We start from the raw sequence: 26583 nt of genomic DNA, 5'->3' as shown, positions 1-26583 counted from the left end.
AAAAAAAAAATTGTCCTACATTAGACAAAAGATGGAAACAACCAAATGTCCATTAATAGATGAATGAATAAACAAAATGTGGCATATACATACAATGAAATCTTATTCAGCCTTAAAAAGGAATGAAATTCTGATATGTGCTATAACGTATGTGGACCTCAAAAACATTTTATTAAGTAAAATGACCAGACACAAAAGGATATACATTGTATGATTCCATTTATATAAAGTGCCTATAATAGGCAAATTGATAGAGACAAAAAGTGTTTACAAAAAGCTTACCCAGAGCTTGGGGAGAGGAGGGATGGGGAGTTGCTTCATGGGTATAGAGTTTCTGTTTCGGATGATGAAAAAGTTCCGTAGAGGGATGCTAGTGATGGTTGCACAACATTGTGAATTTACTTATGCCACTGAATTATACACTTAAAAATGGTTAAGATGGTAAATTTTATTTCTGTCTATTTTACCACAATAACAAACTACTGTCCTGAGTTAGCCATGGAATGAAATAATAGCACACTCTTTTGGGCTATGTGTGTGCACCAAGAAGGGACTCAGCTTCCTGCCATTCTGAATGGCCACTTCATCCTCATACTGAGGCGAAGAAAACACAGCTGTATTTACTTTTCCAACCCCATCTTCTATTTTGAAATATAACCTTTTGCAAGTGAGAGCCAAGGTCAAGTGACACAGCTTTCTGCTCACCTCTTCAGTTTGCCAAACATTGTTTTTCTAGTGGAATTCTGGGTTAGGTGCAGCAAGTGTGAGTTACACTATCACTCATACACCCAGTGGAATTTAATTAGCCTACCCTCATAATTTCTGTACTCGATTTGGTATGACACATTTCCTTTTACTTTCATCTGTGTATGAAAACTCACAGTTGTGTATTCACCAACTATAGTGTTTCCAAGTATTTGGATTACTCTGTATATCAAATTCAAATTACACAGAAAATAAGGCTTTTCTTCTCCAATATGTTCCCATTTCTTGAAGAATTATTTACTTTTTGAGATTAGAGAGATGTTTATACATAGGGAGAATGTGAGCAATTCTAAGTACATACCAAGTATTATATATTTATGTTTTTGTATAATAATGGTAGAAACAGTGGCAAAGCATAAATTTTTCAGCATATATTAAGAGCAACAGAACAGATTAGTTTTTTGTGCTCAGACAACAGCCTTAACATGAAATAACTATATTCATTGTTGTTTGTCAAAACATTTAATTGTTTGTTCTTAAAAGTAATTATCATACTTAGGTTATGAGAATGGCAAATGTTCATTCTATCAAAGCACACACCAAAAAACCCAACATGTAGCTGTTACTTAATATTTTTAAATTTACTTTCTTTTTGTATTTCTGACTGTATCTTATGACATTTATTTGCATTCAGTCAATATCATATAAGTGATGTCAATTTATTTAATTATATAAAAACAAATTAGTATAATATATTTATATTTTCTTACCAGGTTTAAAAATGGAAACTATTCCATTTTCTTTCTTATTGTATATGTAGATGAGTGAAGTACTTTATTGTTTCACTGAAATGAGTATTATTCATTTCAGTGTAATTAATATTCAGTATGCTGAGGAGATGGGCAAGATCATTTCTCATTGTTTTCCTTTTAAATTATCTGGAAAAAAATATGATCTTGTTGCATTACATTCTGAAGAAGTTGAATACATACTTACAATAAATAAGGCTATATAAATGGGAAGTTAAGTATTAATAGAATCCAGTGTGACTAACAAGGGATATCAAGTTCCTCAGACCTGTGGGATACATAATAAGCTTGAAGAATTCGTGCACAGAAGCCTTAACTGTTTTTGCAACCTTGGTTGTGATTAGATGCTGTAGTTTTCTAAGCTACTACGTGTTGTAGCCAGCTTGGTATATTTAACCTAGTAATAAGATGCTTAGTTGAACTGTTAGTTTAAACTCGGTTTCTATAGTGGCACAGTCTTTATTTTTGAACCTTCACTTTCCAATCCAGATGACACTTGCCCATAAAAAAATTGCTAAACTTGAGACCTAAAAACAAAATAAAAAACAAAATAACTCCAGACCAGTAACATTTAAAATTATTTCCCTTTATGGTAGTCTTTACTGGAAGGCTTTAACCAATTCAGTTTGCTTAGACTCATAAAGAAAATTTTGATAATGTCTAGGTAAACTTCAGTAGAACATTTTTTGTGAAATTATACTATAGTATACATAAAATTGAAATATTACTGATTTAATGTAAAAAACAAAAAAAGAAATCAGCTTGGCCAAGTTGAATTATGTTGTTAGAGATTGCTTATGTAGGTTACATCGACATTGTTACAATCTGGACACAGGGGATACATACTTGTTTTATAGTCTATATGTGACTGCCATTGACTTGGAGTATATGGGACAGGGAGCATTGGATTTTAAGTCAGAAGACCCAAAGTGTAAGTCTCTGCCAGTTAGTGGTGGTGTGATGGTCACTAACCTCTGAGCCTCAGAAGACGAGAATGAAATAATAGCTTCCCTATCAAATTTAGTGAGTTGTGAGGTTCAAATTCAATACATGTGAAACTACTTTGAAAACCTTATAAAGCACCATACAAATGTTATTTGTTATTTCTCCAAGTTTCTGATGAGAACTTTTCTGATCTCTTAGATCTAACTGAATTATGAAACTTTGATAAAATTGTACCAATATGTTGTTTCGTATAGTACTATAGGGCATGCAAGTTTTTTAAACCCTTAGTTTGTTATATTTTAAATTTATAGATCATTTAACATTTGCTTTACTTTGGTTTTTGTTTTGTGTTTTGCTTTGTTTTGGTGTGGTTAATATGCCTTTTTTATCTAAATGGAGTTGCTTTGAGCAGTAGAAGTTGGTGGGGGTCTTAAGTCCTAATAAAGGGCACTCTTGTTCCTTCTTATATCCAAAGCCAATGGCGAAATAAGACCAAAGAGCCACCAGACAGAGAAACAAGATACATACAGCTGTGGGTGGATAGTTTAATAGCTAAGATGGACTTGTGCACTCCTACTGTTCCGTGTCTACATCTGTGGGGAAGTTTAAGGCACCACAACAGACTCTCCCTTTGGTCACTTTTTTCTGCAGTCCAAGTAGAGAGATAAGGAGAAAGAGACTCTCCCTGGGCCTTAGGATATTGGGGTTTAGCGTAGCCCACCTAGAAATATAGACTTGTGTCTGTCATCCACTGTGATAATAAGAAATATATATTTGGTTTTTGTCTCTGGTTCCTGACACTGAGCTTCTAGAACCCTTTGAATTTCCTGAGTGATAGGGGTAAGAGGAGCATCTTTTGTTATCCATAACAAGTTCCTTTCAATCATGCCCAAATTTATACAGTAAACCCTCCATTGACATTCTCGATAGGTTCTTGGAAGCTACAACTTTAAGCAAAATGACATATAACAAAACCAGTTTTACCATAGATTAATTGATAGAAATAAGAGTTAAGTTGCTATGGTATATTTGTGATCACAAAAAAATCACCAAACTTCTAAATAAAGATCAAACCACTTCTAATAGTAAACACTGAAATAAATGTGAGCTCTACATTTAAGAAATATTAATAAAGACAAGTAAGAACATTACTCACCCAGTTATTTGAGTTTGGAGTTGCTGGAGCATATCCCAGCAGCTCAGGGTGTGAGGGGGTACCCAGAGCTGAACAGGGCACCATCCCATCACAGGGCACACTCATACACGCCCACACTCAGGCAGATGGGGACAACGCAGACACGCCAGTTCTCCTAACATGCACAGCTTTGCGATGTGCGAGGAAACCAGGGTACCTGAAGAAGATCCACCTAGACATGAAGAGAACATGAAAACTCCACACACATAGTGGCCCTTTGAATAATTGACTTTTTTTCTCATCCATGTTGTAACATTGAACAAAAGAATGTTATCTGAGGACATACTGTACTAATGAGATGGCTCTTGGTGGTTTCTAGATAGCATCAGAATGAAGGACCATTTGCAAGAGGAACTAACCATGTAATTAGAGGGTTGGAACCGTCAGACCCACTCCTTAACTTCTGGGAAGGAAGAAGAGCTAGAGATTGAGTTAATCACCAGTGGCCAATGATTTTTATGCCTATGTAATAAAACCTTCTTAAGAACCCCTAAATAATAGGTTCCAAGAGTTTCTGGATTGGTGAACACATTGAGGTTCTAGAAGGGCGAGGTCCCCGGAAAGGGTGTGGGAGCCCCATATTCCTTCCCCTGATCTTGCCCTGTGCATCTCTTCTGTTTGTTCATGAGGGTACCCTCTGTAATAAACCAATAATGTGAAGAAAATTGTTTTTCTCGGTTTTGTAAGCTGCTCTAGCAAATTATCAACCCGGAGGAGGGAGTTGTGGGAATCCCTGACTTTATAGCTCGTCAGTCAAAAGTACTTGTGACGTAAGTTTGTGATTGGCATCTGAAATGGGCGCAGCCTTGTGAGACTGAGCCCTGAACCTGTGGGGTTTGGGTTACCTCCAGGAAGTTAGCGTTGGAATTGAATTGAATTGTAGCACACTCAGTTGTTATTCGGAGAGTTGGAGAATTGGTTGGTATGAAGAAAAAGCCCACACATTTAGTGTCATAAGTGTTGTGACTAAACAATATAGATCCAACTAGGTAACTCAGCCTACCTCCTTGGGGAGGAATAAGGGGTGGAGCAGAAGGCCAGAGTTCCTTACAGAAAAAAAATCTCTGTTTATGGAAACCAGAGAAGTAGATATGAGGCTTTTCCCTCTAACAGAGGTGAACAGCAATTAAATAAATGGAATTCACCTGCCCATCCCCTTGCCTACCCTCCTTTGCAGCTCTCATCTCTGAGGCTCTCCTTCCTTTTCAGTGCCTACCTAGTCCTGCCACCCTGTTGCTGTTCCTGTCTGCTGTCCCCAAGCATAGGCTACATTGCAGCCCCTCCAGACTATACCATGTAGCTGGAGAGAAACACTGGTTCCTGGGAGAGAAGAGCTGTGTAAGGCAGGCTAACAAGTTAAGGGGACTTTGGAGTAGATGAGGCTAGCTCAGTGAGAAGACTGGTCTGTAGGAAAAATCTTTCCCCAATGGTTTCATCTACATTGTAGCAGGACCCCATTAAACTTCCTTTAGGAGATATGTTTGTGAAACTGTTCATTTGGCAAGTCAAGGAACAGTCTGTCTCATGCTTGAGGAAATGGATGTAGCTGGAGTCGCAAACCAGTTTATCTCTGCATTTAATACCATCCATAGTTTATCACGTTGGTGATAACGGGCAAAATGGGTTCGGTAAAATCTTAGAAAAACAAAGACACAAATGCAGGAATTGAGGCCCAGCATCCTAATTCCTAGCTTGTTCAGAAGAAATTTGAATATAAAATTTATGAAGAAATTTAGATTATTCAGTCATTCAGTAAATATGTATTGATTATCTGTTATGAGCTCCACATCCTGCTGGCTGGGAAGGAAATGGAAATGAAAGCTATAGCCCCTGGCTTTGGACAGCCCATAGGTTTGTGGGGGTGACAGGGAATTCTAGTCGAGTATGATGTGTGCTTTGAGAGAAGTATGCACAAGCTGTTATGGGAACATAGGGATGGTTACTTGGCCCAGGTTTGGGGAGTTCGTTGGGGAAGTCTTTCTAAAAAAGGCTTGTGTGCACCTGGAAGGGCAAATTGAAATAGGCAAGATGAAGGGAGTAGAAGAGAGGATGTCTTAACTTAGATTAAAGTAATTAAACGAGCCAAGGCTCAGAACTAAAACGAGCCAAGGCTCAGTACACACACATGCATGAATCTACATACATAGCTACTTTTGGGGGGAGAGGAAAGCAGTAGGCACCATGAGAAGGTCTAGATAACAGCAGATAGCTTGGTATGGATGCAGAGTTTAGGAATAATAGTACAAGAAATTGGAGGGGTAAGCAAGGCCAGGTCATGCTTGTGTGTCATGATACGGAATTTGGTCTTTTTTCTTTTTTTTTCTTTTTTTTTTTTTTTGAAATTAAAAATATATATATATATATTCTTTTTTATCCCTTTTACTTCTAACTTATTGTTTATACTTATGCTTTATACATAAAGCATCTCTCTTATAAACTCTATAGCATTAGTTCTTGCTTTTTTATTCTGTTTGATAATCTCTGCCTGTTAATTGGAGTGTTTTGCTCACTTTACACTTAGTAAAATTTTTGATGTTGAGGTTACAGCTACTATTTTGCTATTTGTTTTCTTCCATCGATTTGTTTTGTTTTGTCTCTTTTTTGTTGTTGTTCCTTTGTTTCTCCTTTTCTTCCTTCTTTTGAATTTGTTGAGAATTTTTTTATTATTTTTATTTTTAGTTTATTTTATCTTTTTTTTTTTTTTAATTTATTTATTTTATTAAACTTCAAGTTGTAGGGTACATGTGCACAACGTGCAGGTTTGCTACATATGTATACTTGTGCCATGTTGGTGTGCTGCACCCATCAACTCGTCATTTACATCAGGTATAACTCCCAATGCAATCCCTCCCCCCTCCCCCCTCCCCATGATAGGCCCCGGTGTGTGATGTTCCCCTTCCCGAGTCCAAGTGATCTTATTGTTCAGTTCCCACCTACGAGTGAGAACATGCGGTGTTTGGTTTTCTGTTCTTGTGATAGTTTGCTAAGAATGATGGTTTCCAGCTGCATCCATGTCCCTACAAAGGACACAAACTCATCCTTTTTTATGGCTGCATAGTATTCCATGGTGTATATGTGCCACATTTTCTTAATCCAGTCTGTCACTGATGGACATTTGGGTTGATTCCAAGTCTTTGCTATTGTGAATAGTGCTGCAATAAACATACGTGTGCATGTGTCCTTATAGCAGCATAATTTATAATCCTTTGGGTATATACCCAGTAATGGGATGGCTGGGTCATATGGTACATCTAGTTCTAGATCCTTGAGGAATCGCCATACTGTTTTCCATAATGGTTGAACTAGTTTACAATCCCACCAACAGTGTAAAAGTGTTCCTATTTCTCCACATCCTCTCCAGCACCTGTTGTTTCCTGACTTTTTAATGATCGCCATTCTAACTGGTGTGAGATGGTATCTCATTGTGGTTTTGATTTGCATTTCTCTGATGGCCAGTGATGATGAGCATTTTTTCATGTGTCTGTTGGCTGTATGAATGTCTTCTTTTGAGAAATGTCTGTTCATATCCTTTGCCCACTTTTTGATGGGGTTGTTTGTTTTTTTCTTGTAAATTTGTTTGAGTTCTTTGTAGGTTCTGGATATTAGCCCTTTGTCAGATGAGTAGATTGCAAAAATTTTCTCCCATTCTGTAGGTTGCCTGCTCACTCTGATGGTGGTTTCTTTTGCTGTGCAGAAGCTCTTTAGTTTGATGAGATCCCATTTGTCAATTTTGGCTTTTGCTGCCGTTGCTTTTGGTGTTTTAGACATGAAGTCTTTGCCCATGCCTATGTCCTGAATGGTACTACCTAGGTTTTCCTCTAGGATTTTTATGGTATTAGGTCTAACATTTAAGTCTCTAATCCATCTTGAATTAATTTTCGTATAAGGAGTAAGGAAAGGATCCAGTTTCAGCTTTCTACTTATGGCTAGCCAGTTTTCCCAGCACCATTTATTAAATAGGGAATCCTTTCCCCATTTCTTGTTTCTCTCAGGTTTGTCAAAGATCAGATGGCTGTAGATGTGTGGTATTATTTCTGAGGACTCTGTTCTGTTCCATTGGTCTATATCTCTGTTTTGGTACCAGTACCATGCTGTTTTGGTTACTGTAGCCTTGTAGTATAGTTTGAAGTCAGGTAGCGTGATGCCTCCAGCTTTGTTCTTTTGACTTAGGATTGTCTTGGAGATGCGGGCTCTTTTTTGGTTCCATATGAACTTTAAAGCAGTTTTTTCCAATTCTGTGAAGAAGCTCATTGGTAGCTTGATGGGGATGGCATTGAATCTATAAATTACCTTGGGCAGTATGGCCATTTTCACGATATTGATTCTTCCTATCCATGAACATGGTATGTTCTTCCATTTGTTTGTGTCCTCTTTGATTTCACTGAGCAGTGGTTTGTAGTTCTCCTTGAAGAGGTCCTTTACATCCCTTGTAAGTTGGATTCCTAGGTATTTTATTCTCTTTGAAGCAATTGTGAATGGAAGTACTAGAGAAGCAAGAGCAAACACATTCGAAAGCTAGCAGAAGGCAAGAAATAACTAAGATCAGAGCAGAACTGAAGGAGATAGAGACACAAAAAACCCTCCAAAAAATCAATCAATCCAGGAGTTGGTTTTTTGAAAAGATCAACAAAATTGACAGACCACTAGCAAGACTAATAAAGAAGAAAAGAGAGAAGAATCTAATCGACGCAATTAAAAATGATAAAGGGGATATCACCACCGACCCCACAGAAATACAAACTACCATCAGAGAATACTATAAACACCTCTACGCAAATAAACTGGAAAATCTAGAAGAAATGGATAATTTCCTGGACACTTACACTCTTCCAAGACTAAACCAGGAAGAAGTTGAATCCCTGAATAGACCAATAGTAGGCTCTGAAATTGAGGCAATAATTAATAGCCTACCAACCAAAAAAAGTCCAGGACCAGATGGATTCACAGCTGAATTCTACCAGAGGTACAAGGAGGAGCTGGTACCATTCCTTCTGAAACTATTCCAATCAATAGAAAAAGAGGGAATCCTCCCTAACTCATTTTATGAGGCCAACATCATCCTGATACCAAAGCCTGGCAGAGACACAACAAAAAAAGAGAATTTTAGACCAATATCCCTGATGAACATCGATGCAAAAATCCTCAATAAAATACTGGCAAACCGGATTCAGCAGCACATCAAAAAGCTTATCCACCATGATCAAGTGGGCTTCATCCCTGGGATGCAAGGCTGGTTCAACATTCGCAAATCAATAAACATAATCCAGCATATAAACAGAACCAAAGACAAAAACCACATCATTATCTCAATAGATGCAGAAAAGGCTTTTGACAAAATTCAACAGCCCTTCATGCTAAAAACGCTCAATAAATTCGGTATTGATGGAACGTACCTCAAAATAATAAGAGCTATTTATGACAAACCCACAGCCAATATCATACTGAATGGGCAAAAACTGGAAAAATTCCCTTTGAAAACTGGCACAAGACAGGGATGCCCTCTCTCACCACTCCTATTCAACATAGTGTTGGAAGTTCTGGCTAGGGCAATCAGGCAAGAGAAAGAAATCAAGGGGATTCAGTTAGGAAAAGAAGTAGTCAAATTGTCCCTGTTTGCAGACGACATGATTGTATATTTAGAAAACCCCATTGTCTCAGCCCAAAATCTCCTTAAGCTGATCAGCAACTTCAGCAAAGTCTCAGGATACAAAATTAATGTGCAAAAATCACAAGCATTCTTATACACCAGTGACAGTCAAACAGAGAGCCAAATCAGGAATGAACTTCCATTCACAATTGCTTCAAAGGGAATTTGGTCTTTTTTCAAAGGCATTGAGGAATGTTAAGCAAGGAAGAGAATGTGTTTTACATGCTACAAGTGATAGGGAGAATGTAGTGTAGGGTAGTAAGGCTGTGTACATGGGAAACTCTTGCAGCATTCATGGAAGAAGATCTTAGTATCCTGAATGAAGAGAATGACATGAACCTGAAGAGAAATGGATGAGTTGGGGGAGATATTAAAAGCAGAAAAGTCAATAGGACTCAGTGATTTATTGCATGGAGGAAGTGACAGGGAGGGAAACTTCAAAGATAACGCAGGTTTCTGTGTTGGGCAACTATGTAGGTTCTCTTCACTGATACAGAAAATATTGGAAGATTGGAAGAGCATTGAGTTTGAGGTAAGGTTAAGGTCAGGAAGGGACTAAGCTAAGAGCCAGGTTTAAAACATGTTGAGTGTAAGATGTCCTGTGGAATATCCAAAAGGAAATGTATAATAGGAGTTGAACATATGGATCAGGAACTCTAGAGAGAAATCGAGTTTGAGATTAGTATATGTGCATGTGTGTGCATGTGCCTGCACACACATGCACATGAATCTACATACATACTACTTTTGGGGGGGTGGAAGAGTGGAGCAGTAGGCATGATCCATATCAGATAAGCTCATCCAAAGAAGTGTGTTGAGATTAGGAAGAGTAAAGGAACAGAAATGAAACCCTAAAGAACACCATCTCTTGAGAAATAGACAAAAAGAATAACCAGCTAGACATGTAGAAAACAAAACTAACAAGTGTACCGAAGCCAAGAAATAAAAATTCAGAGAGAGTCAATAGCAGTAAGTGCTACAAAGTGGTCGTTTCAGATTAGCACTTCCAAACATTTTCTGAATTTAGCGAGAGAGTGATTATTAGTAACCTTTGTGAAAGCACACTCAGTAGAGGGGCCCAGGCAGGAGGCAGGTTGCCGTGGGGGAGGGAGGAATGGCAGACAGTGTGTGCCAACAATGGTCTCAGCCTGGCTGTGAAAAAAGCATGGAAAGATAGTATGGGAGTTAGGTAGGTGATATTCCAGTAGGTAACATAGAGTTGAGTCGAATTTTAAAAAATAGTTAATTGCTTCTAGGAAAGATTAGCAATTAAGAGACACCTCCTAATTGATGAAGCCATGTCCTTGAAGAGTTTGCCTTGGGTAGATCTGCAGCCCTGGAAGCTCTGGGAAAGAGGTTGGGTACAAATGCAGATACATTTTTTTTGGGTGGGGCAGATAGAGGAGATCCTCACTTGGTGATTCCTGTTTTATCTGTGAAATAGGAGGCTGACCCACCTGCCAACAGGAAGAAGGAAGGTAGTGATATAGAACTAGAGGCAAGAAGAGAAAGGTGAAGTGTGTGCTGTGAGTCATGACGGGGGAAGGCCTACCGGGAAAATATGAGCTGCCTGGACAGCTTACGGACTAGAGTTTATGAATTTCTGTAAACCAACTTTAATACAGTTTTTAAAAAATCACTGAAACAGCCTTTTGTATTTTCAAAACCAGTATTAAATAGGATCCTGCATTTAAGGCACTATTTCTTGCCTGGTTCCTTTCCTGAAATGCTTCTGTTTCCTCTTTCCACCGCACCCCCACTGTAGTTGGCTAGTACAGAAGATTTTTCCAGCTTCAGACAAACCACTTTTCCAAGAATACATGGAACAGATTACAGAAGCAAGTAACAGCCTGCTTACTTCCCCTTCTGCACTTGTATATACATTCAGCTGGAGTTCTGAAAAGAGGAAGTCGGGAGAATATTTTTTTTTCTTTTTAAAAGAAAGATTGGAGAACAAGGGAGCACAAGCAGGTGGAAATATTGAAGGAAAGAGTAAGAAGAGAAAATGGAACAAATACTGAAAAAAACAAAACAAAACAAACAAACAAAAAAAAAACATGAGCCAGAAGCTAAACCGAAATGTCAGAGACTAGGAAAGGAGCAGAGAAAATATCTGCCTTCTAACCTAGCCTCTTAATTTGCTACTGAAATACAGCATTCTTGAACTGGAGCCCTCAGTTCTAGGGGAAACTAACACCCAGGCCACATGGAGATAGAAATCTTCTGTGAATTCAGCTTCTCCCACCTAATTTCTGTATCAATGACAACATGTCCTGGGTTTTTATTTATTTCTTTGACCTAACCCTTCAATTTTAATATCAAGTCTGAGTGCCTAGAGTATCTGAGAAAGAAGGGGACCAGATCCAGTGCCATTCAAAAACATTTAATGAGCACTTTGTTTGTATAGGTGCTGTTCTGGGTACTGAGAACTTGGAGAAAAATAGGAAACAATCTTTGCCATTGTAGTGTGATTTCTCCCAAGTGAAAGGAGACTATTGCTTAGGAATTACAGAGGTGCAAGACACCAACTCTTAGGCTTTTAATAGCTAGACAGACATTTATTAGTGAGCAGCTTCTTATAAAAAATAAAAAGCTTGAGTACTGCCTTAACTGTGCCATAGCTTATATCACCTTCTCCTAACCTCTGTCCCCTGATGCTTCTAACTCAGATTTGCCCCTCCACCTCACCCCACAGTCAAGAAGCTGATGTAATGCAAGCAGATACCAGCTGAAGCCAGAATAGAATGGATAGTTATCTGGGGAGATAAAGTGACAGTGTTGCTTGTTCAGGCTATTGTTCAAAGAAGCATGTCTTTTATTTATAGACATTAGAATTTAAAGGCAAAGACAGCCAGAGCTTGATATTACCTCTTTTTTCTGTAACTTGTTTTCTAGAAATATGCTTGATATAGCTACCTTCTTTGCATGTAAATTGAATGTGTTAGAAGAGTGTTTTATACCTGGGTTCACGTTCTTTTAATAGATTCTATTGCTGTTTTAGTTAAGGCTGGTTTCTAAATTTTAATGCATCAATATTTTGCTTTTATAGCATACTATATTATCTCTACTTATCTGAGGCATAGGTTGCAGAAAAAAGCAGGAGGTTTTAAAAGAAGCCAAATATAGATGACTTTCATATTAATAAAATATTCATAATTTAGTTGGATATAGCTAAGTAGATGAGGTCTCCAATTGTTAGTGTGTCTGCAAAGTTGGCGCCTCCTAATAGACTTCATAGTGGTTACTGGAATTTTGTGCCAGGAAAAATGTAGTTGTCTGTTCTTAAACCTGAATTTCCTTGCTTTCAAACACCCAAGAGCGAGGTTCACAAGGATGCCACTAACCTTCTGTTGCTCTGGGGAAGTGACTTCATTTTTCCAACCCTTTGCTGAAAAGTGTTATATGCCTTGTATTCTTGGAGTGTGTTTTTTCCTAAGCTCTGAGGAGATTTTTAAGATTGAACCTCATGAATTTTTACACCCCTCTGCAAGAAAGGGAGGAAGAGTGGCTGTAAACTTCTTTGAATTATTTGAAATAAAGATAGTAGAATGTAAGGAATGAAAATAAATTGTGCCAAGGAATTTTCTAACAGGTTAACTGATGAACAAGAAATAGTTTTTATACAAACATATGAAAACAGCTAATAACAGTAAGCTTTATTTGTTGTAATGATATAAATAAGAATATTAATTTTCTTTGTAAGATTACAAAAACTGACATGGTATGCTCGTATTTAAACTAAGTAAGGGCAACCACTCATTTGAAAAAGAAGTATTAAAGCTAGGTTTATGAAGAAACTATACTCAGAAACATTATGATAGCAGCATTTCCGTGAACAAGATTCATCACAAAAATAACGACTATGCTTTATGAACTTAGTGTTTGAATTAATTTTCTAAAATTTGGCTATTAACCAAAAGGTTAATTGAGTCTTTTCTTCTTGCTCTATTGTGGTTAACATACTAATTCTTCCCATTAAAGACCCATTTTATTATGCAAATGAAAAAAATCACAAGACTTTGTGTCTAAGTGAGAGCTGCTTTTTTGCAGGGGAACTCATGCACCTGTTTAAACCCCCAGCCCCCACCACTGCTTCCATTGGCTGCCAGACTTAGTGATCAGGTTTATAGGCTGTGGGGTCCTTGAATTTTGACTCACATTTTCTTTGTGACTTACTCTTGTTTTGGCTTATATTTCTCTCCTTCCAGCTCTCAGCATGCCAACAGCAGCTGCATCATGGCACTCACCCTGCTGCCAAGAGGGCAGGCAGCCTCCTTGGAGACTGTAATGCTGCACTATAGCCAACAGTTAAGAGATAGATGCTGGAGTAATACTTACAGCACAGCTGAAATTCACATCATTCTAGGAGGCATTTGGTGGAACACTTTGCCCATCGTATTTTTTAACTAATTTTTAAAAACTTAATTATGAAAAATTTTCAAGGTTATCCTAAGGTGGAAAGAATACTATAGTGCATTCCCACTTACCTTCATGTCTGTTTCAATAATTTTCAACTCACAGACAATTTTGTTTCACTGTCCATGGTGTTTTTCCCATGGTCTTATCCAGACTGCTGGTAGATTCATTTCCAGGGATAAATATATCTTAAATTAGAGTTGCTTTTCCATCCTTCTTCAGCCTGTCTGTAAGATCTGTCACCTTAATGATTTTCTCAGTCCTTTCTTCTTTAAGGTACAAAATATTAGCATCTTTTTTCTCCTAAATTAAGCCAAGATATGCTATTTTAGTAACTGTTGTATTTTCTAATACTGTACCCTAAAATTTTTGAAGCACTGTTCATTGAGTCAATCATTCTATCCAAAGCATGTCTGAAATGTGCAGGATCTTGGAATATAGAGCTTTAATGGTCATTGGGTTTGATTATCAGTTTCACCACTAACAAGCTGTGTAACCTGGGACAACTTCCTTACCCTCTCTGTGCTTCAGTTTCCTCTTTAATACAGCACTAATAGGAGCACACACCCTTACAAGGCTGTTGTAAGACTTAAATGAGCAAATACATTTGAACAACTTAGATAAAGCCTGACACAAAGTGTTCCGTATATGCTAGTTGCTGTCTTGTCATCATTGTCATCCTAGTGGTCTTCATCATCTTCATCTTTTGTCCCTCCTCACTCATTTTACATAATAGTGGACTGAGACTCAAATGGGTAAAACAGCTCCCTTCAGGTCAGATGGCAGTTTTATGAGGATAACTTGAATGAGAAACCATGTCCCAATTTTTTTACTGTACTAGATATAGTTTGATACATTCTTGTCCTCAAGGAATTACATTCTCACAAATAATGATTTGCCAAAAAAAAAAAGGATTAATAAAAACATGAACAAGGGAATATATATTGCTGCTGGAGAGTTAAGTCTTAGGAGCTGTGTGTTTCGAGAGGAGGAGAGAGACCCTCAGCTGCTGGGGCGCCCTTGCCACACTCAGTCTCCCACCACATCAAGAATCTCCCCTCCTCAGTTCCACACAGAACTCCGAAAGAGGAGGGGGCCTTCATGTCCCATCAGTAAAGTCTGCTCTACTCAGCCATAAAAAAAAAAAAAAAAAAAAAAAGAAGTTGTGTGTTTAGAAAGCAAAATCCTACAGGTAACATACAGGCATACCTCGAAGATATTTCCGGTTCAGTTCTACACCACTGCAATAAAGTGAAAATTGCATTAAAGCAAACCACATGAATTTTTTGTTTCCTACTACATACAAAAGTTATGCTTACACTATACTGTCATCTATTAAGTGTACAATAGCAGTATATCTAAACAAATGTACATGTCTTAATTACAAGTATACTGAGCTATCTCAGGGAAGTCTGAGGAGAGGCAGATAGAGGAATGGCCAACTAGTTGGTGGAACAATCAGAACACACACAATATATATCAGTTAATTTTGTCATCTTACATGGGCATGGTTCGTGGCACTGCAAAACAAATACAATAATAGCATCAAAGATCACTGATCATGCCTTACCAAAGCAGATAGAATAATGAAATAATTTGAAATATTGTGGGAATGATAATGTGTCATAGACACACAAAGTGAGCGCATGCTGCTGGATAAATGACTCCAGTAGACTTACTTGATGCAGGGTTGCCACAAACCTTCAATTTGTAAAAAATGGAGTATCTATGAAGCACCATAAAGCAAAGCGCAGTAAAAGAATGTATGCCTGTACCTCCGCTTTAGTGCAGAAGGTGGGATGTCAGGAATGCTTTTGTTTAAGAAAGGAGATGATTTGGCTGATGAAACTCTAGAACATTCTATACATAACAAAAAAAGAAAAGAAAGCTTGAGTGGGATGAGACCACCAGATCGAGGGAACATTTACACATGAGATTAAGAGAGAAAGCAAGAAATAAAAGGAGAGGGAAAGGTATTATTTGAACTACCAGTGAGTGTCAAAAGAGATGACTGGATTCTAAACTTCATCTAAACCCAAATGGGATCCAGCATTTCTAAAATGTTACTTATTCACTTACTTTAATGTATACCGAGCACTGTTCTGCTTACTTATAAATATAACTTCATTTAATCCTTGCATTTAACAATCCTATGAAATAGTTAACTATTATCAATCTCATAATACAGCTAAAGAAACTGAGGCATGGAGAAGTTAAATAATTTGCCCAAGGCCATTTGCTTATTAATAAACAAGAGACCTGGGATTTATACCAAGCAGCACGGTTCTGGAATCTGTGCTCCTAACCACTTTGTTCTGCTCACAAGTGATCAAAGCCCCGGTGCAGATGAAATCTTAAGGTTTTATGGTGCACCCAAATGTTGCTTCCCTTTCAGTTTTTCTGTATAAACCAGCGTACAGGGAAGCCCTTTAAAGGGAGTAGAATGGTGGTGTCGTTACTCATACTTGCGCTCTTGGCTGACTCGAGGATAATTAGCATTGTGAGTCCGAGTTAGATTTCAGGAGACAGAATCTGCCCACTGCAGACATACATCTTTATAACAAGCTTTATCACAACAAGAGTATGATTACATTTGTTAGTTGCAGTCCTAAAACAGTACTCTGGTGTTATTTTCACATGACATTATAAGATCACTCTTAAAGGCATATGCTTTTTAACTTTACTAATTCGAGGTCATTCACTAAAAAATATTTCTTGACGGCCCCTGTTTTAGGTGTTGGAGATGCTTTGTGACGAGTTCCTTCTCTATAAATTCTCTATGGATTTTTCCTTTCTTGTGAGCTGCTTCTTATTAGCTTATAAATTGTCATTATTTCTCCCAACTTGAAAAGAAAAACAAAAATCAAAAGAAACTTTTCTTGACTACACATCCCTTTTTAACTACTGGCCCATATATGTTTCCCCATTTACATCATGACACCTAGAAAATACTGTCCATTCTAATTTTCTCTCCACTTTCTCCACCAGATCTCGTCCAGCTCCAGATTCAAATTATATCCCCCTGCCTACTAACAGCTTCACCTGATGTCTGCTAGGCACTGAAACTTCCAAAACTGAACTCTTGATCTTCCCACCCATTCCTGCTCCCTGGAACTGTTTCCCATCCCTTTAAAGGGTGATTCCATCTGTCTCATTGCTCAGGCCAAGAACTTTGGTTTTATCCTTAACTGTGCTTTTGTTCTCATATCCCCACCATCCATTACATCAGCAAATCGTATTCGTTTTACCCTTAAAGTCTATCCAAAATCCAACCATTTTATCTCACCTTTGCTATCCCTGCTCTAATCTACTTCGTAAGTAATCTCTCATTCCCAGCTATCTTCCCACTTCCTTCCCTGGCCACCCTACCTCTACTATCTGCTGTCAACCCAGCAACCAGGGTGATTCTTTTAAAACATCGGTCAGAATATATCACCTCTCCAACAACATGTTCTTCAAGATTTTTTTTCATCTAACATGAAACAATTTGGATGAATCTCATCCACATAACGTTGAGTAAAAGAAGCCAGAAGCAAGAGTTCGTACTGTATGATTGCATTCATTTAAAATACAAAACTAGGCCTGGCACGGTGGCTCACATCTGTAATCCCAGCACTTTGGGAGGCTGAGGCGGGTGGATCACCTGAGGTCAAGAGTTCGAGACCAGCCTGACCAACATGGTGAAACCCTGTCTGTAGTAAAAATACAAAAATTAGCTGGATGTGGTGGTGGGCACCTGTAATCCCAGCTACTCGGGAGGCTAAGGTAGGAGAATCACTTGAACCCAGGAGATGGAGGTTGCAATGAGCCGAGATTATGCCATTGCACTCCAGCCTGGGTGACAAGAGCAAAACTCCGTCTCATAATAATAAATAAATTAATTAATTAAAATACAAAACCAGGTAAAACGAATTCTGTGTTGTTAGAAATAAGGATCATGATTGACGGGATGGGGGTTGATTGTGACTGCAAGAGAACACCTGGAGGGTTTCTGGGGGCTGGTCTTTTCTATTTCTTGATCTGGGCGCTGGTTGCTCATGTGTATTCAGTTTGTAAAAATTTCACAAGTTATACACTTAGGAGGTAACCTTTTCTGTGTATATTTTATACTTTAATAAAAAGTTTTACAAAATTATTTCTCATACAAAAAAATCTTTTTTTTTTTTTTTTGAGATGGAGTTTCGCTCTTCTTGCCCAGGCTGGAATGCAATGGCACAGTCTCGGCTCACTGCAACCTCCGCCTCCCAGGTTCAAGTGATTCTCCTGCCTCAGCCTCCCAAGTAGCTGAGATTACAGGCATGCACCACCACGCCTGGCTAATTTTGTATTTTTAGTAGAGACGGGGTTTCTCCATGTCAGGCTGGTCTCGAACTCCCGACCTCAGGTGATCTGCCCACCTTAACCTCCCAAAGTGCTGGGATTATAGGCATGAGCCACCGTATCCGGCCCAGAAAATTATTCTTCTCCTTTAGACTTAGAGTCAAATAATTTGTCAGCATTTATAACCATTAGCATTTATAACCAAAGACACAACATACCAGAATCTCTGGGACACAGCTAAAGCAGTGTTTAGAAAGAAATTTATAGCACTAAATGCCCACGGGAGAAAGTAGAAAAGATCTAAAATCGACGCCCTAACATAACAATTAAAAGAACTAGAGAAGCAAGAGCAAACAAATTCAAAAGCTAGCAGAAGGCAAGAAATAACTAAGATCAGAGCAGAAGCGAAGGACATAGAGACAAGAAAAACCCTTCAAACAATCAATGAATCCAGGAGCTAGTTTTTTGAAAGATTAACAAAATAGATGGACTGCTAGCCAGACTAGTAAAGAAGAAAAGAGAGAAGAATCAAACAGACACAATAAAAAATGATAAAGAGGAGATCACCACTGATCCCACAGAAATACAAACTACCATCAGAGAATACTATACACAACTCTATGCAAATAAACTAGAAAATCTAGAAGAAATTGATAAATTCCTGGACACATACACCCTCCCAAGACTAAACCAGGAAGAAGCTGAATCCCTGAATAGACCAATAACAAGTTGTGAAATTGCGGCAGTAATTAATAGCCTACCAACCAAAAAAAAAAAGCCCAATAAATCTTTACTGAGCAGTAGGCACTGATCTAGTCTAGACATGTGGGATACAGCAGTGAACATGAGCTACAAAAGCTCCTTGGCTGGGCGCAGTGGGTCATGCCTGTAATCCCAGCATTTTGGGAGGTTGAGGCAGGCAGATCGCTTGAGCCCAGGAGTTCAAGACCAGCCTGGGCAATGTAGTGAAATCCTGTCTGTACAAAAAAATGCAAAAATTAGCCAAGCATGGTGGCGTGCTCCTATAGTCCCAGCTACTTGGGAGGCTGAGACAGGGAGGGTGCAGTGAGCCAGGATCACGCACTGCACCCCAGCCTTGGTGACAGAGCAAGACTCCGTCTCAAAAAAGTAACAAACAAACAAAAACTACGTAAAAGTAAGTTTTATGTAAGTGAGAAAAGGCCTCATTGAGATGGCATCTGGACTAACACTTGGAAGGAGATAAGGGAAGTAGCCCCGTGTATGTCTGGGAGAAGAGTGTCCTGGACAGAGGGAATGGAAAGCAAAGGCCCTGAGGCAGAAGCAGGCTCGGTGTGCACGAGCAAGCACTTGCACTAGCAAGGAGACAGTGGGACTGAAGAGGAGCAGGCTAGGGCATACGAACTGGAGATGAGGTCAGAGGCACCCCTGGAGCCAGATCGTGAAGGAGCTAGTAGGCCTCTGTAAAGACTCGGGAATTTTATTCTGCCTGAGATTGAGGGTTGAGGGGGGAGTCATTGTTTTGCCCAGGCTGGTTTGAGTTAGGTTTCAGGTGCTCGTAGTGGCAGGCCATTCATCTTCATTGCTGTAAATACATTTCAATTTATTATCCATTCTTCTATTGATTGATATTTAGGTGATTTGCAAGAGATATTAATTGTAAAGAAACTGAACAAGATATATCCTTTTTTTAAAAATTGGATAACTTTTGTGACATAACAGGTTAGTTCCAATGGCAGTCAGGCAATCAATCAATACTCATGGTATACATTAGAGATAAATTATGAGTACATGTATATTAGTGTCAAACAGTAAAGTATGCAAGGTTGAAAATACAAAGATATGCCAGGTGGATTGCTTGCCTTCAGAGACCCTATAGTCTAGTTGGAGATAAGATATATATGCATATCAAACAGCAATTAGCAAGGACACATATAGGCAACACCAAATAACATCTTAGGCAATTTGCTCCATAAGCGTTCTGAAATGGGCAAGATCACTTTGGACTCCAGTGATACAAGATTTATAGGGCAGCTGAGAATTTAGCAGAGCCTAAAAACGTACATAGGATTTGGAAAAGCGGAGACAGACTTTGCAGACATTATCTGAGCAAGGGAAATAACAAGAAGGCCAGTTTGTGTTTAAGGGGTCTGTGGGTGGTCAGTCTGAGTTAAAGTTTAGGATTCACTTTAAAGCCTAACGGAAATTTGGATAAATGTAATTCTGAAGTAAAGAGCTGGATTCAAATCTGGGAATATTGATATAGTCCACATTTCTCAATCATGTTGATGTATTAATGCCACATTTACTGTTACTAAACCTCAAAGTTCACAAGGCCTAAATGTTTTAAATATATGTATTTTTAGACCAACAAAGAAAATTCATCCAGTGTGACTGTATCAGACCCTGAGACGGAAAATAAGGCAGGCCAGACTCTGGAGAACAGCTCATTAATGGCCGAGCTCCTGAGCGATGTACCCTTCACCCTGGCCCCGCATGTGCTGGCAGTGCAGGGCACCATCACTGACCTTCCTGACCACTTACTCTCCTATGATGTCAGCGAAAACTTATCACGGTTTTGGTATGATTTCACTCTTGAAAATTCAGTGCTCTGTGATTCATAATCTTTATGTCTGTTTGCACCTTAACAGCTTTAAAATATGTTCACCTATTTTATTTGACCTGTTTGATGTTCTTTGCCGTTTCACTGTTTAAGGCCCTCAGCAAAGTAAGGATCATAAAGCAAAGAAAATAGCATTATGTTAATTACTCTATTTTTAAGAAAAATGTACATTTGTGTACAAATTGAACTTAAGTTCTACTTCCTTTCTCCCATATAATAAATATAAAAATTAGGCTATGAAGGTTTTATGAAAGGAGTCAATTCCTTCAGATGGTCTCTCAAAATATAACACCTCAAATTTATCTTAGAACTGTGAAAAAGAATTGTGGCATTTTTTAGTTACCACAGCTCCGAAGTCTGAGCTAGAAGTGGGTGTGAAGTCTCCTCTCTGGTTTGTAGGAAGTTGAATTAGTGTTATTCCCGATTTTTTTTCTTCCACAGTGTTTATGAATGAATTCAGAAAAAAAGGTGCCAGTTAGCTTAATTTCTTCAGACGCATTGATGTGGAAGTTTAAAACTTGTCCTAAACAACAGTGCCAGTTTGCTGATACGAGAATGCTAGACCTGCCCTGCGTGCTGTTTCTGGAGTGGCCCATTTCCGTTTTCTGAAACTCATGGCAGCCCTTTCCATTGTGAATAATTCTTATGTTCCCACCTTTGTTCTCTGCCTTTTTGCTACTTCAGTGTGCTCTTGACCAGCTTTCCAAAGAACTTTCCCTGCTTCTGCCTCGGTTGGCATTTGCTCTCCTTACCACATATGTTCCCCAGTTTCTGAAGAGATCCACATTTCCTTTCAACCTCTCTGCCTCCTGAAGAAAAACATCCCATGATGATACATATTATTGCTGATAACACCCTTATTTAGAAATTTGTTGGCCACAATACAGATGGAAATGTTTTACTCCTGGAAAAACTAAAATCAACTCATTTCCAATTAGAGTATAGGCAAAACACCTACATGTGACTTTTAGTTCTTGAATATCCATTGTTTACTTTAATGAAAACAGAACTGCCATTGGTCGATAAACTGTAAAGGGAAGAGGCAAATTGTGATAGAGAATTTTCTATGCCATGGGAAATTGAAATCACATTCATTTTGATGACCAGCAATATGATTTATTAACTCTGTGCCAAGTTTTAAGTATATTTTTTCACAAAGAGTGCCATAGTGAAACTAAACACTGTGCATAAAGGTACATGAATTATTCCAGTTTTAAAGTATTATTATGCATGTTTGTTTTAATAAATGTGGCATGGTTTTAATACAAATGCTATGTTATTTAAAAGTTACAGGAACATTTCTATTGACAAAAATATGCTTCCTTTACATATTATGTTACCATATGATGTTAATGATTAAATTAGATCTTTACATAGTTTTTATAAAGCATTGGTCTAGGAAATATGACTTATTGCTGATGCAAATGTGAACATTTTGTAGTAGTTTTGTAAAAGCACATCCTTTTCAAATATCTATGTTAATGTACCCCTGAAACTAAATGCAAGTACATAGTCAGTTTGTCTAGTTTATGTGTGAAATTTTGTCTAAAATACCTAAACATTTCATCTATATTTATGTCTACCATGTTATCAATGTTTATAAGTACCTTCATGTGTCTATAAAAATGTTATATTTAAATAAATGTGAATTAAAATAAAATTTTTGATTATTTTCAGATCCAGAAAAATGGGGTTTTTTGCATCATTTATATCTGAATGCAAGTTGTTAATTCTTTAGGAGCCAAAAAGTTTAAGTATATAGTTTGTATAGTGCTGGGAAAAATACGCAATTTCCTCTTACATGTAAGTTTTAAGGAATAACTTTGAAAATGGTAAGATCAGTAGTCCTGGCTTAATAGGACTGGAGGGATTTGAGAGAGATGACATGAGCATTTCTAGATTGATCCCATCATCACAACATTTAGTGAGGGCCAATGTTAATGATCTTCTCTTTTAAACAAAAATATTGTGAAAAATGACCATTTAATTTTTTATTCTGTATATAAATTAATGTTTCTATGAAACATTAGAAATCAATAAGCTAACTTCATTTTACCTAAGAGAAAATTGAAGCCTAGAAACACTAAATGACTTAAATCACTTAGTGATAAATAAATGCCTACCTTAATAGTGTTAGTAATTATAATATATGATAACAAAGCCTTATGATATGGTGGGGAAGAGTTCAGGCAATTGAGGCAGCCAGACAGAGTTGGTAATGGCTCCCTCCCTTATAAGCTGCGGAGCTTTCAATCAGTCCCCTAACTTCTGGTGCCCTCAGTTCTCTCAGTTGTTAAACACTAATTGTTCATAACTTGCGGCATTATGCTAAGTTATAGTTGGTGTATGTAAAATGCCCGGCAGCCTAAAGCCTAGCACATCATCAGTATTCTGGGAAACAGATTGTTATAATTCTCGTTATTAACCATACACATACAATACTATAATGAAATGCAAAATACATATTAATTGAACTTCTTGAAGAGTAACATAAAAAAACAGCTACCTACATTAACTGTAGATCCCCCTCCTTCCCAGTATTTTGTTCCATATTAAATACCTTACTATGAGCAATATTCCTAAAATATGTTAGTTGACTGTTCTCCCTCAGCTAAGAATTCCATAGTGAACATTTTGTTCTTTTTCTCATTATTACAGTCTTTTTCCTAATATATGTTATTATTGCAAAGTACTGTAGGTATACAATGTGCAGGTGATTTTACTGAATCTTATTTATTTCTTTATTTGTGATGGAGTTTTACTCTTGTCACCCAGGCTGGAATGCAATGGCATGATATAGGCTCACTGCAGCCTCCTCCTCCTGTGTTCAAGCGATTCTCCTGCCTCAGCCTCCCAAGTAGCTGTGATTATAGTTGCCTGCTACCATGCCTAATTTTTTTTTTTTATTTTAGTAGATGTGGTGCTTCACCATGTTGACCAGGCTGGTCTCGAACTCCTGACCTCAGATGATCCACCCGCCTAGGCCTCCCAAAGTGCTGGGATTACAGGCATAAGCCACTGTGCCCAGCCTTGAATCTTATTTTTAGCCTCAAAATACGTTCAAGACTTGCATGTATTTTTTTCCCAAGCTTTCTTTAAAGACATTTGTATTCTTTCCTAAAAACAGAATGAGAGAGGCTATTCTGACCATGTATTACCCTGGCTAATTAAATTTTGATCAACTGAACTTTAAAAATTTTACCATTAAAACGTTAGCAAAGGCACAATTTTTATTAACAATTGCAGAACAAATCTATAATAGCTTTTTAAGGTAAACATTCACTGACAATAACACTTATTTTTTTCTTTTCTTAAAGAAAAATGGTAAATTGAAAACAGTATGAAAAAATTCTTCTAAAATTCCCAGAGATTTCATTTCTCATCATTCTAAATGACAGGTGAGGAGAAGCAAGGAAAGAATCTCACCCAAGTTCTGAAACCATAGTACATCAGACTACCTCTATACCTCCCATGGTAACAATTGATCAATAAATGAACACTGTCCTCAGTAATCTAGCAAAGAATATGTTTCTTTCAGAGATTAATGCATTATCTTATTAATTATGTCAATAACTCACACAAAATATAAGTTTATTGGAAATGTAGTTCAAGGATGTTTTGTCTTTTAAAGTTTTTGGGAAATACAGGTTTATGGACATTATCTTTTGAGCATTTGTCCCATATTACTGAGGGCATGACCTAGGTATTATTGGGAAATCTAAAACTTTCAGAATAAGTCCACTTCCATTCATACTACATTGGCTTGAAGGATTAAGTATTCTTATGTTTCAGGAAAAGGACTCTTTATGCCATATGGTTTGGCAGATAGGTGTGTGTAAGAAAGAGAAAGATGTATTGATTGACGCAAGGAACTCTGTTTCAGTCAATATGACAATATGTCTTTTAAAAATTTAAATAAACTTTTTATTTTGGAATAGTTTTAGATTTACAGAAAAATTATGAAGATACCACAGAGAGTTCCCATATACGCCTCACTTAGTTTTCCCTGTTGTTGACATCTCACATAACTACAGGACATTTATCACAACCAAGGAATCAACATTGGTACATTGCAATTAACTACACTGCACACCCTGTTCAGATTTCATAGTTTTCCTCTAATGTCCTTTTTCTCCTCCAGCAGCCTATCTAGGATAGTACATTACATTTATTTAGTTGTCATATCTCCTTAGCGCCTCTTGGCTTCAACAGTTTCTCAGACTTTTTATTTTTGATGACCTTGACAGTTTTGAGGAGTACTGATCAAGTATTTTGTAGAATATTTCTCAAGTGGGGTGTATCTGATGTTTTCACATGGTTAGACTAGGGATATGAGTTTTTGGAGAAATATTAAAAAGGTGATACGCCCTTCAGTGAGATTATATCATATTGAGAGTAGTATATGCTATAAACATGACTTATTACTGATGACACTGACTTTGAATACCTGGCCAAAGTAGTGCTTCTCAGCTTTCTCCACTGTGAAAGTTATTCCTCCCAACCTTTCCATACTCTACTCTTTGGAATTAAATCACAAAACATGACCCACACTCAAGGAGTGGGGAATTAAACTCCACCTCCTTGAAAGGCAAGTATCACATAAATTATTTGGAATTCTTCTGCATGAGAGTTGTCTCTTTTCCTCAATTTATTTATCAGTTATTTATTTATATTAGTATGAACTCAGGAATCTTCAATCTTTTTTCCAAGTCTTAATCAGTGCTATCCAAGAAACATATTTACATTTTTATGAAAGTCGATAAAATTTGGAACATTTTACATGGTGCAGATGAATACCATTTTGTGTTGGATGTGATAGTATATTCTATGGTTTCCTCAAAATTTATCTTCCTGTTAATGTCAGGCATGTATCTCCTTAGCTAATCATGAATAACCATATATACCACAGACCTTCCTTGTAGGGCTAACAGTGTTGCATTGTAAGTGGAGCCCCCGTAGATAACTGGCCTTTTCCTATCTTATTCCTAAGATGGTTGCATCTTATAATGTCATTCTTCAGCAAGTGGTATGGAAATGAGATTGTAATGTCATTATTTCCTCTTTAAAGAATCAAGAAAACTCATGTCACAAAGAGTTCTTCTCTGTAAAAGGTGAGACATTTTTTTTTTAGCAATAGCAAAAATAAAATTGTACCTCCTTAATTTTCTAAAGAAAGATGGATTTCATTTTCAACATTAAGAGGTAGTTTTAAGAAGCAGTAGAAGTCAGCCTGGGCAACATAGTGAAATCCCATCTCTCCAAAAAAATTAGCTGGGCTTGGTGGTGTGCACCTGCAATCCCAGCTACTCTGGAGGCTGAGGTTGGAGATCATCTGAGTCTGGGGAGGTCGAGGCTGCAGTGATGCAGTGAGCCATGATTGTGCTACTCCAGCCTGGTCGACAGAATGAGACCCTGTCAAAAAAAAAAGAAGAAGAAGAAGAAAAGGAGAAGGAAGCAATAAAAGGAAGAAGAAGAGGAAGCAATAAGAGGAAGAAGAAGAGAAAGAAGAGGAGGAGGAGGAAGGAAGAAGGAGAAGCAGCAGCAGCAACAGCAGCAATAAAAGGAAACCAAGCTTCTTTTGGAGGGGAAAAGTGCCCAAGAATCTCATAGTTTTACTTCTCATTAGCGAAAGCTCACTGCGTGCTAAAACGTAAATTGGATGAGTGGATCTCATTCAGTTTCATTTGGGAAGGACACAATCAAAACAAAAAACAACTTATTTAGTCTTTACAAGACACTTGAATATAATTCCTTGTCAAGAATTTACCTAATCCCAATTTTCAACCTTACAAAAATAAATAAATAAATAAATTCCTTACAATCAAAGGCAAAGCAAAGGGTAATTGCATCCAGAACAGACCATCAGTTGGCTGACTCTGAACCAGCCCCAGCAGAGAGCTTGGTAGTCACTGCCCAGGCCAGAAAAGGAGTCAGACAATAGAGC

The 26583-nt window shown here is 37.7% G+C and overlaps 1 protein-coding gene across 5 annotated transcripts in view; it reads left to right on the top strand.

Moving 5' to 3' along the window:
- The window catches only part of UMAD1 (UBAP1-MVB12-associated (UMA) domain containing 1), a 239356-nt gene extending 217912 nt beyond the window's left edge, over positions 1–21444 (top strand). For 4 of the 5 annotated variants that reach the window (XM_038004655.2, XM_073009106.1, XM_073009107.1 and 1 more), the window contains one exon: positions 20383–21444. In XM_038004655.2, coding sequence (XP_037860583.2) covers positions 20383–20640 — 258 coding nt within the window. In that variant the 3' untranslated portion in view covers positions 20641–21444. The remainder of the gene's footprint in view (positions 1–20382) is intronic. The other variant, XM_073009109.1, reaches the window with a different exon arrangement.
- The last annotated feature ends 5139 nt before the right edge of the window (positions 21445–26583 follow it).

The sequence above is a fragment of the Chlorocebus sabaeus genome, chromosome 21 (assembly GCF_047675955.1).
Source record: "Chlorocebus sabaeus isolate Y175 chromosome 21, mChlSab1.0.hap1, whole genome shotgun sequence".
Lineage (NCBI taxonomy): Eukaryota > Metazoa > Chordata > Mammalia > Primates > Cercopithecidae > Chlorocebus > Chlorocebus sabaeus.
This window is presented reverse-complemented; position numbering and strand designations above follow the sequence as displayed.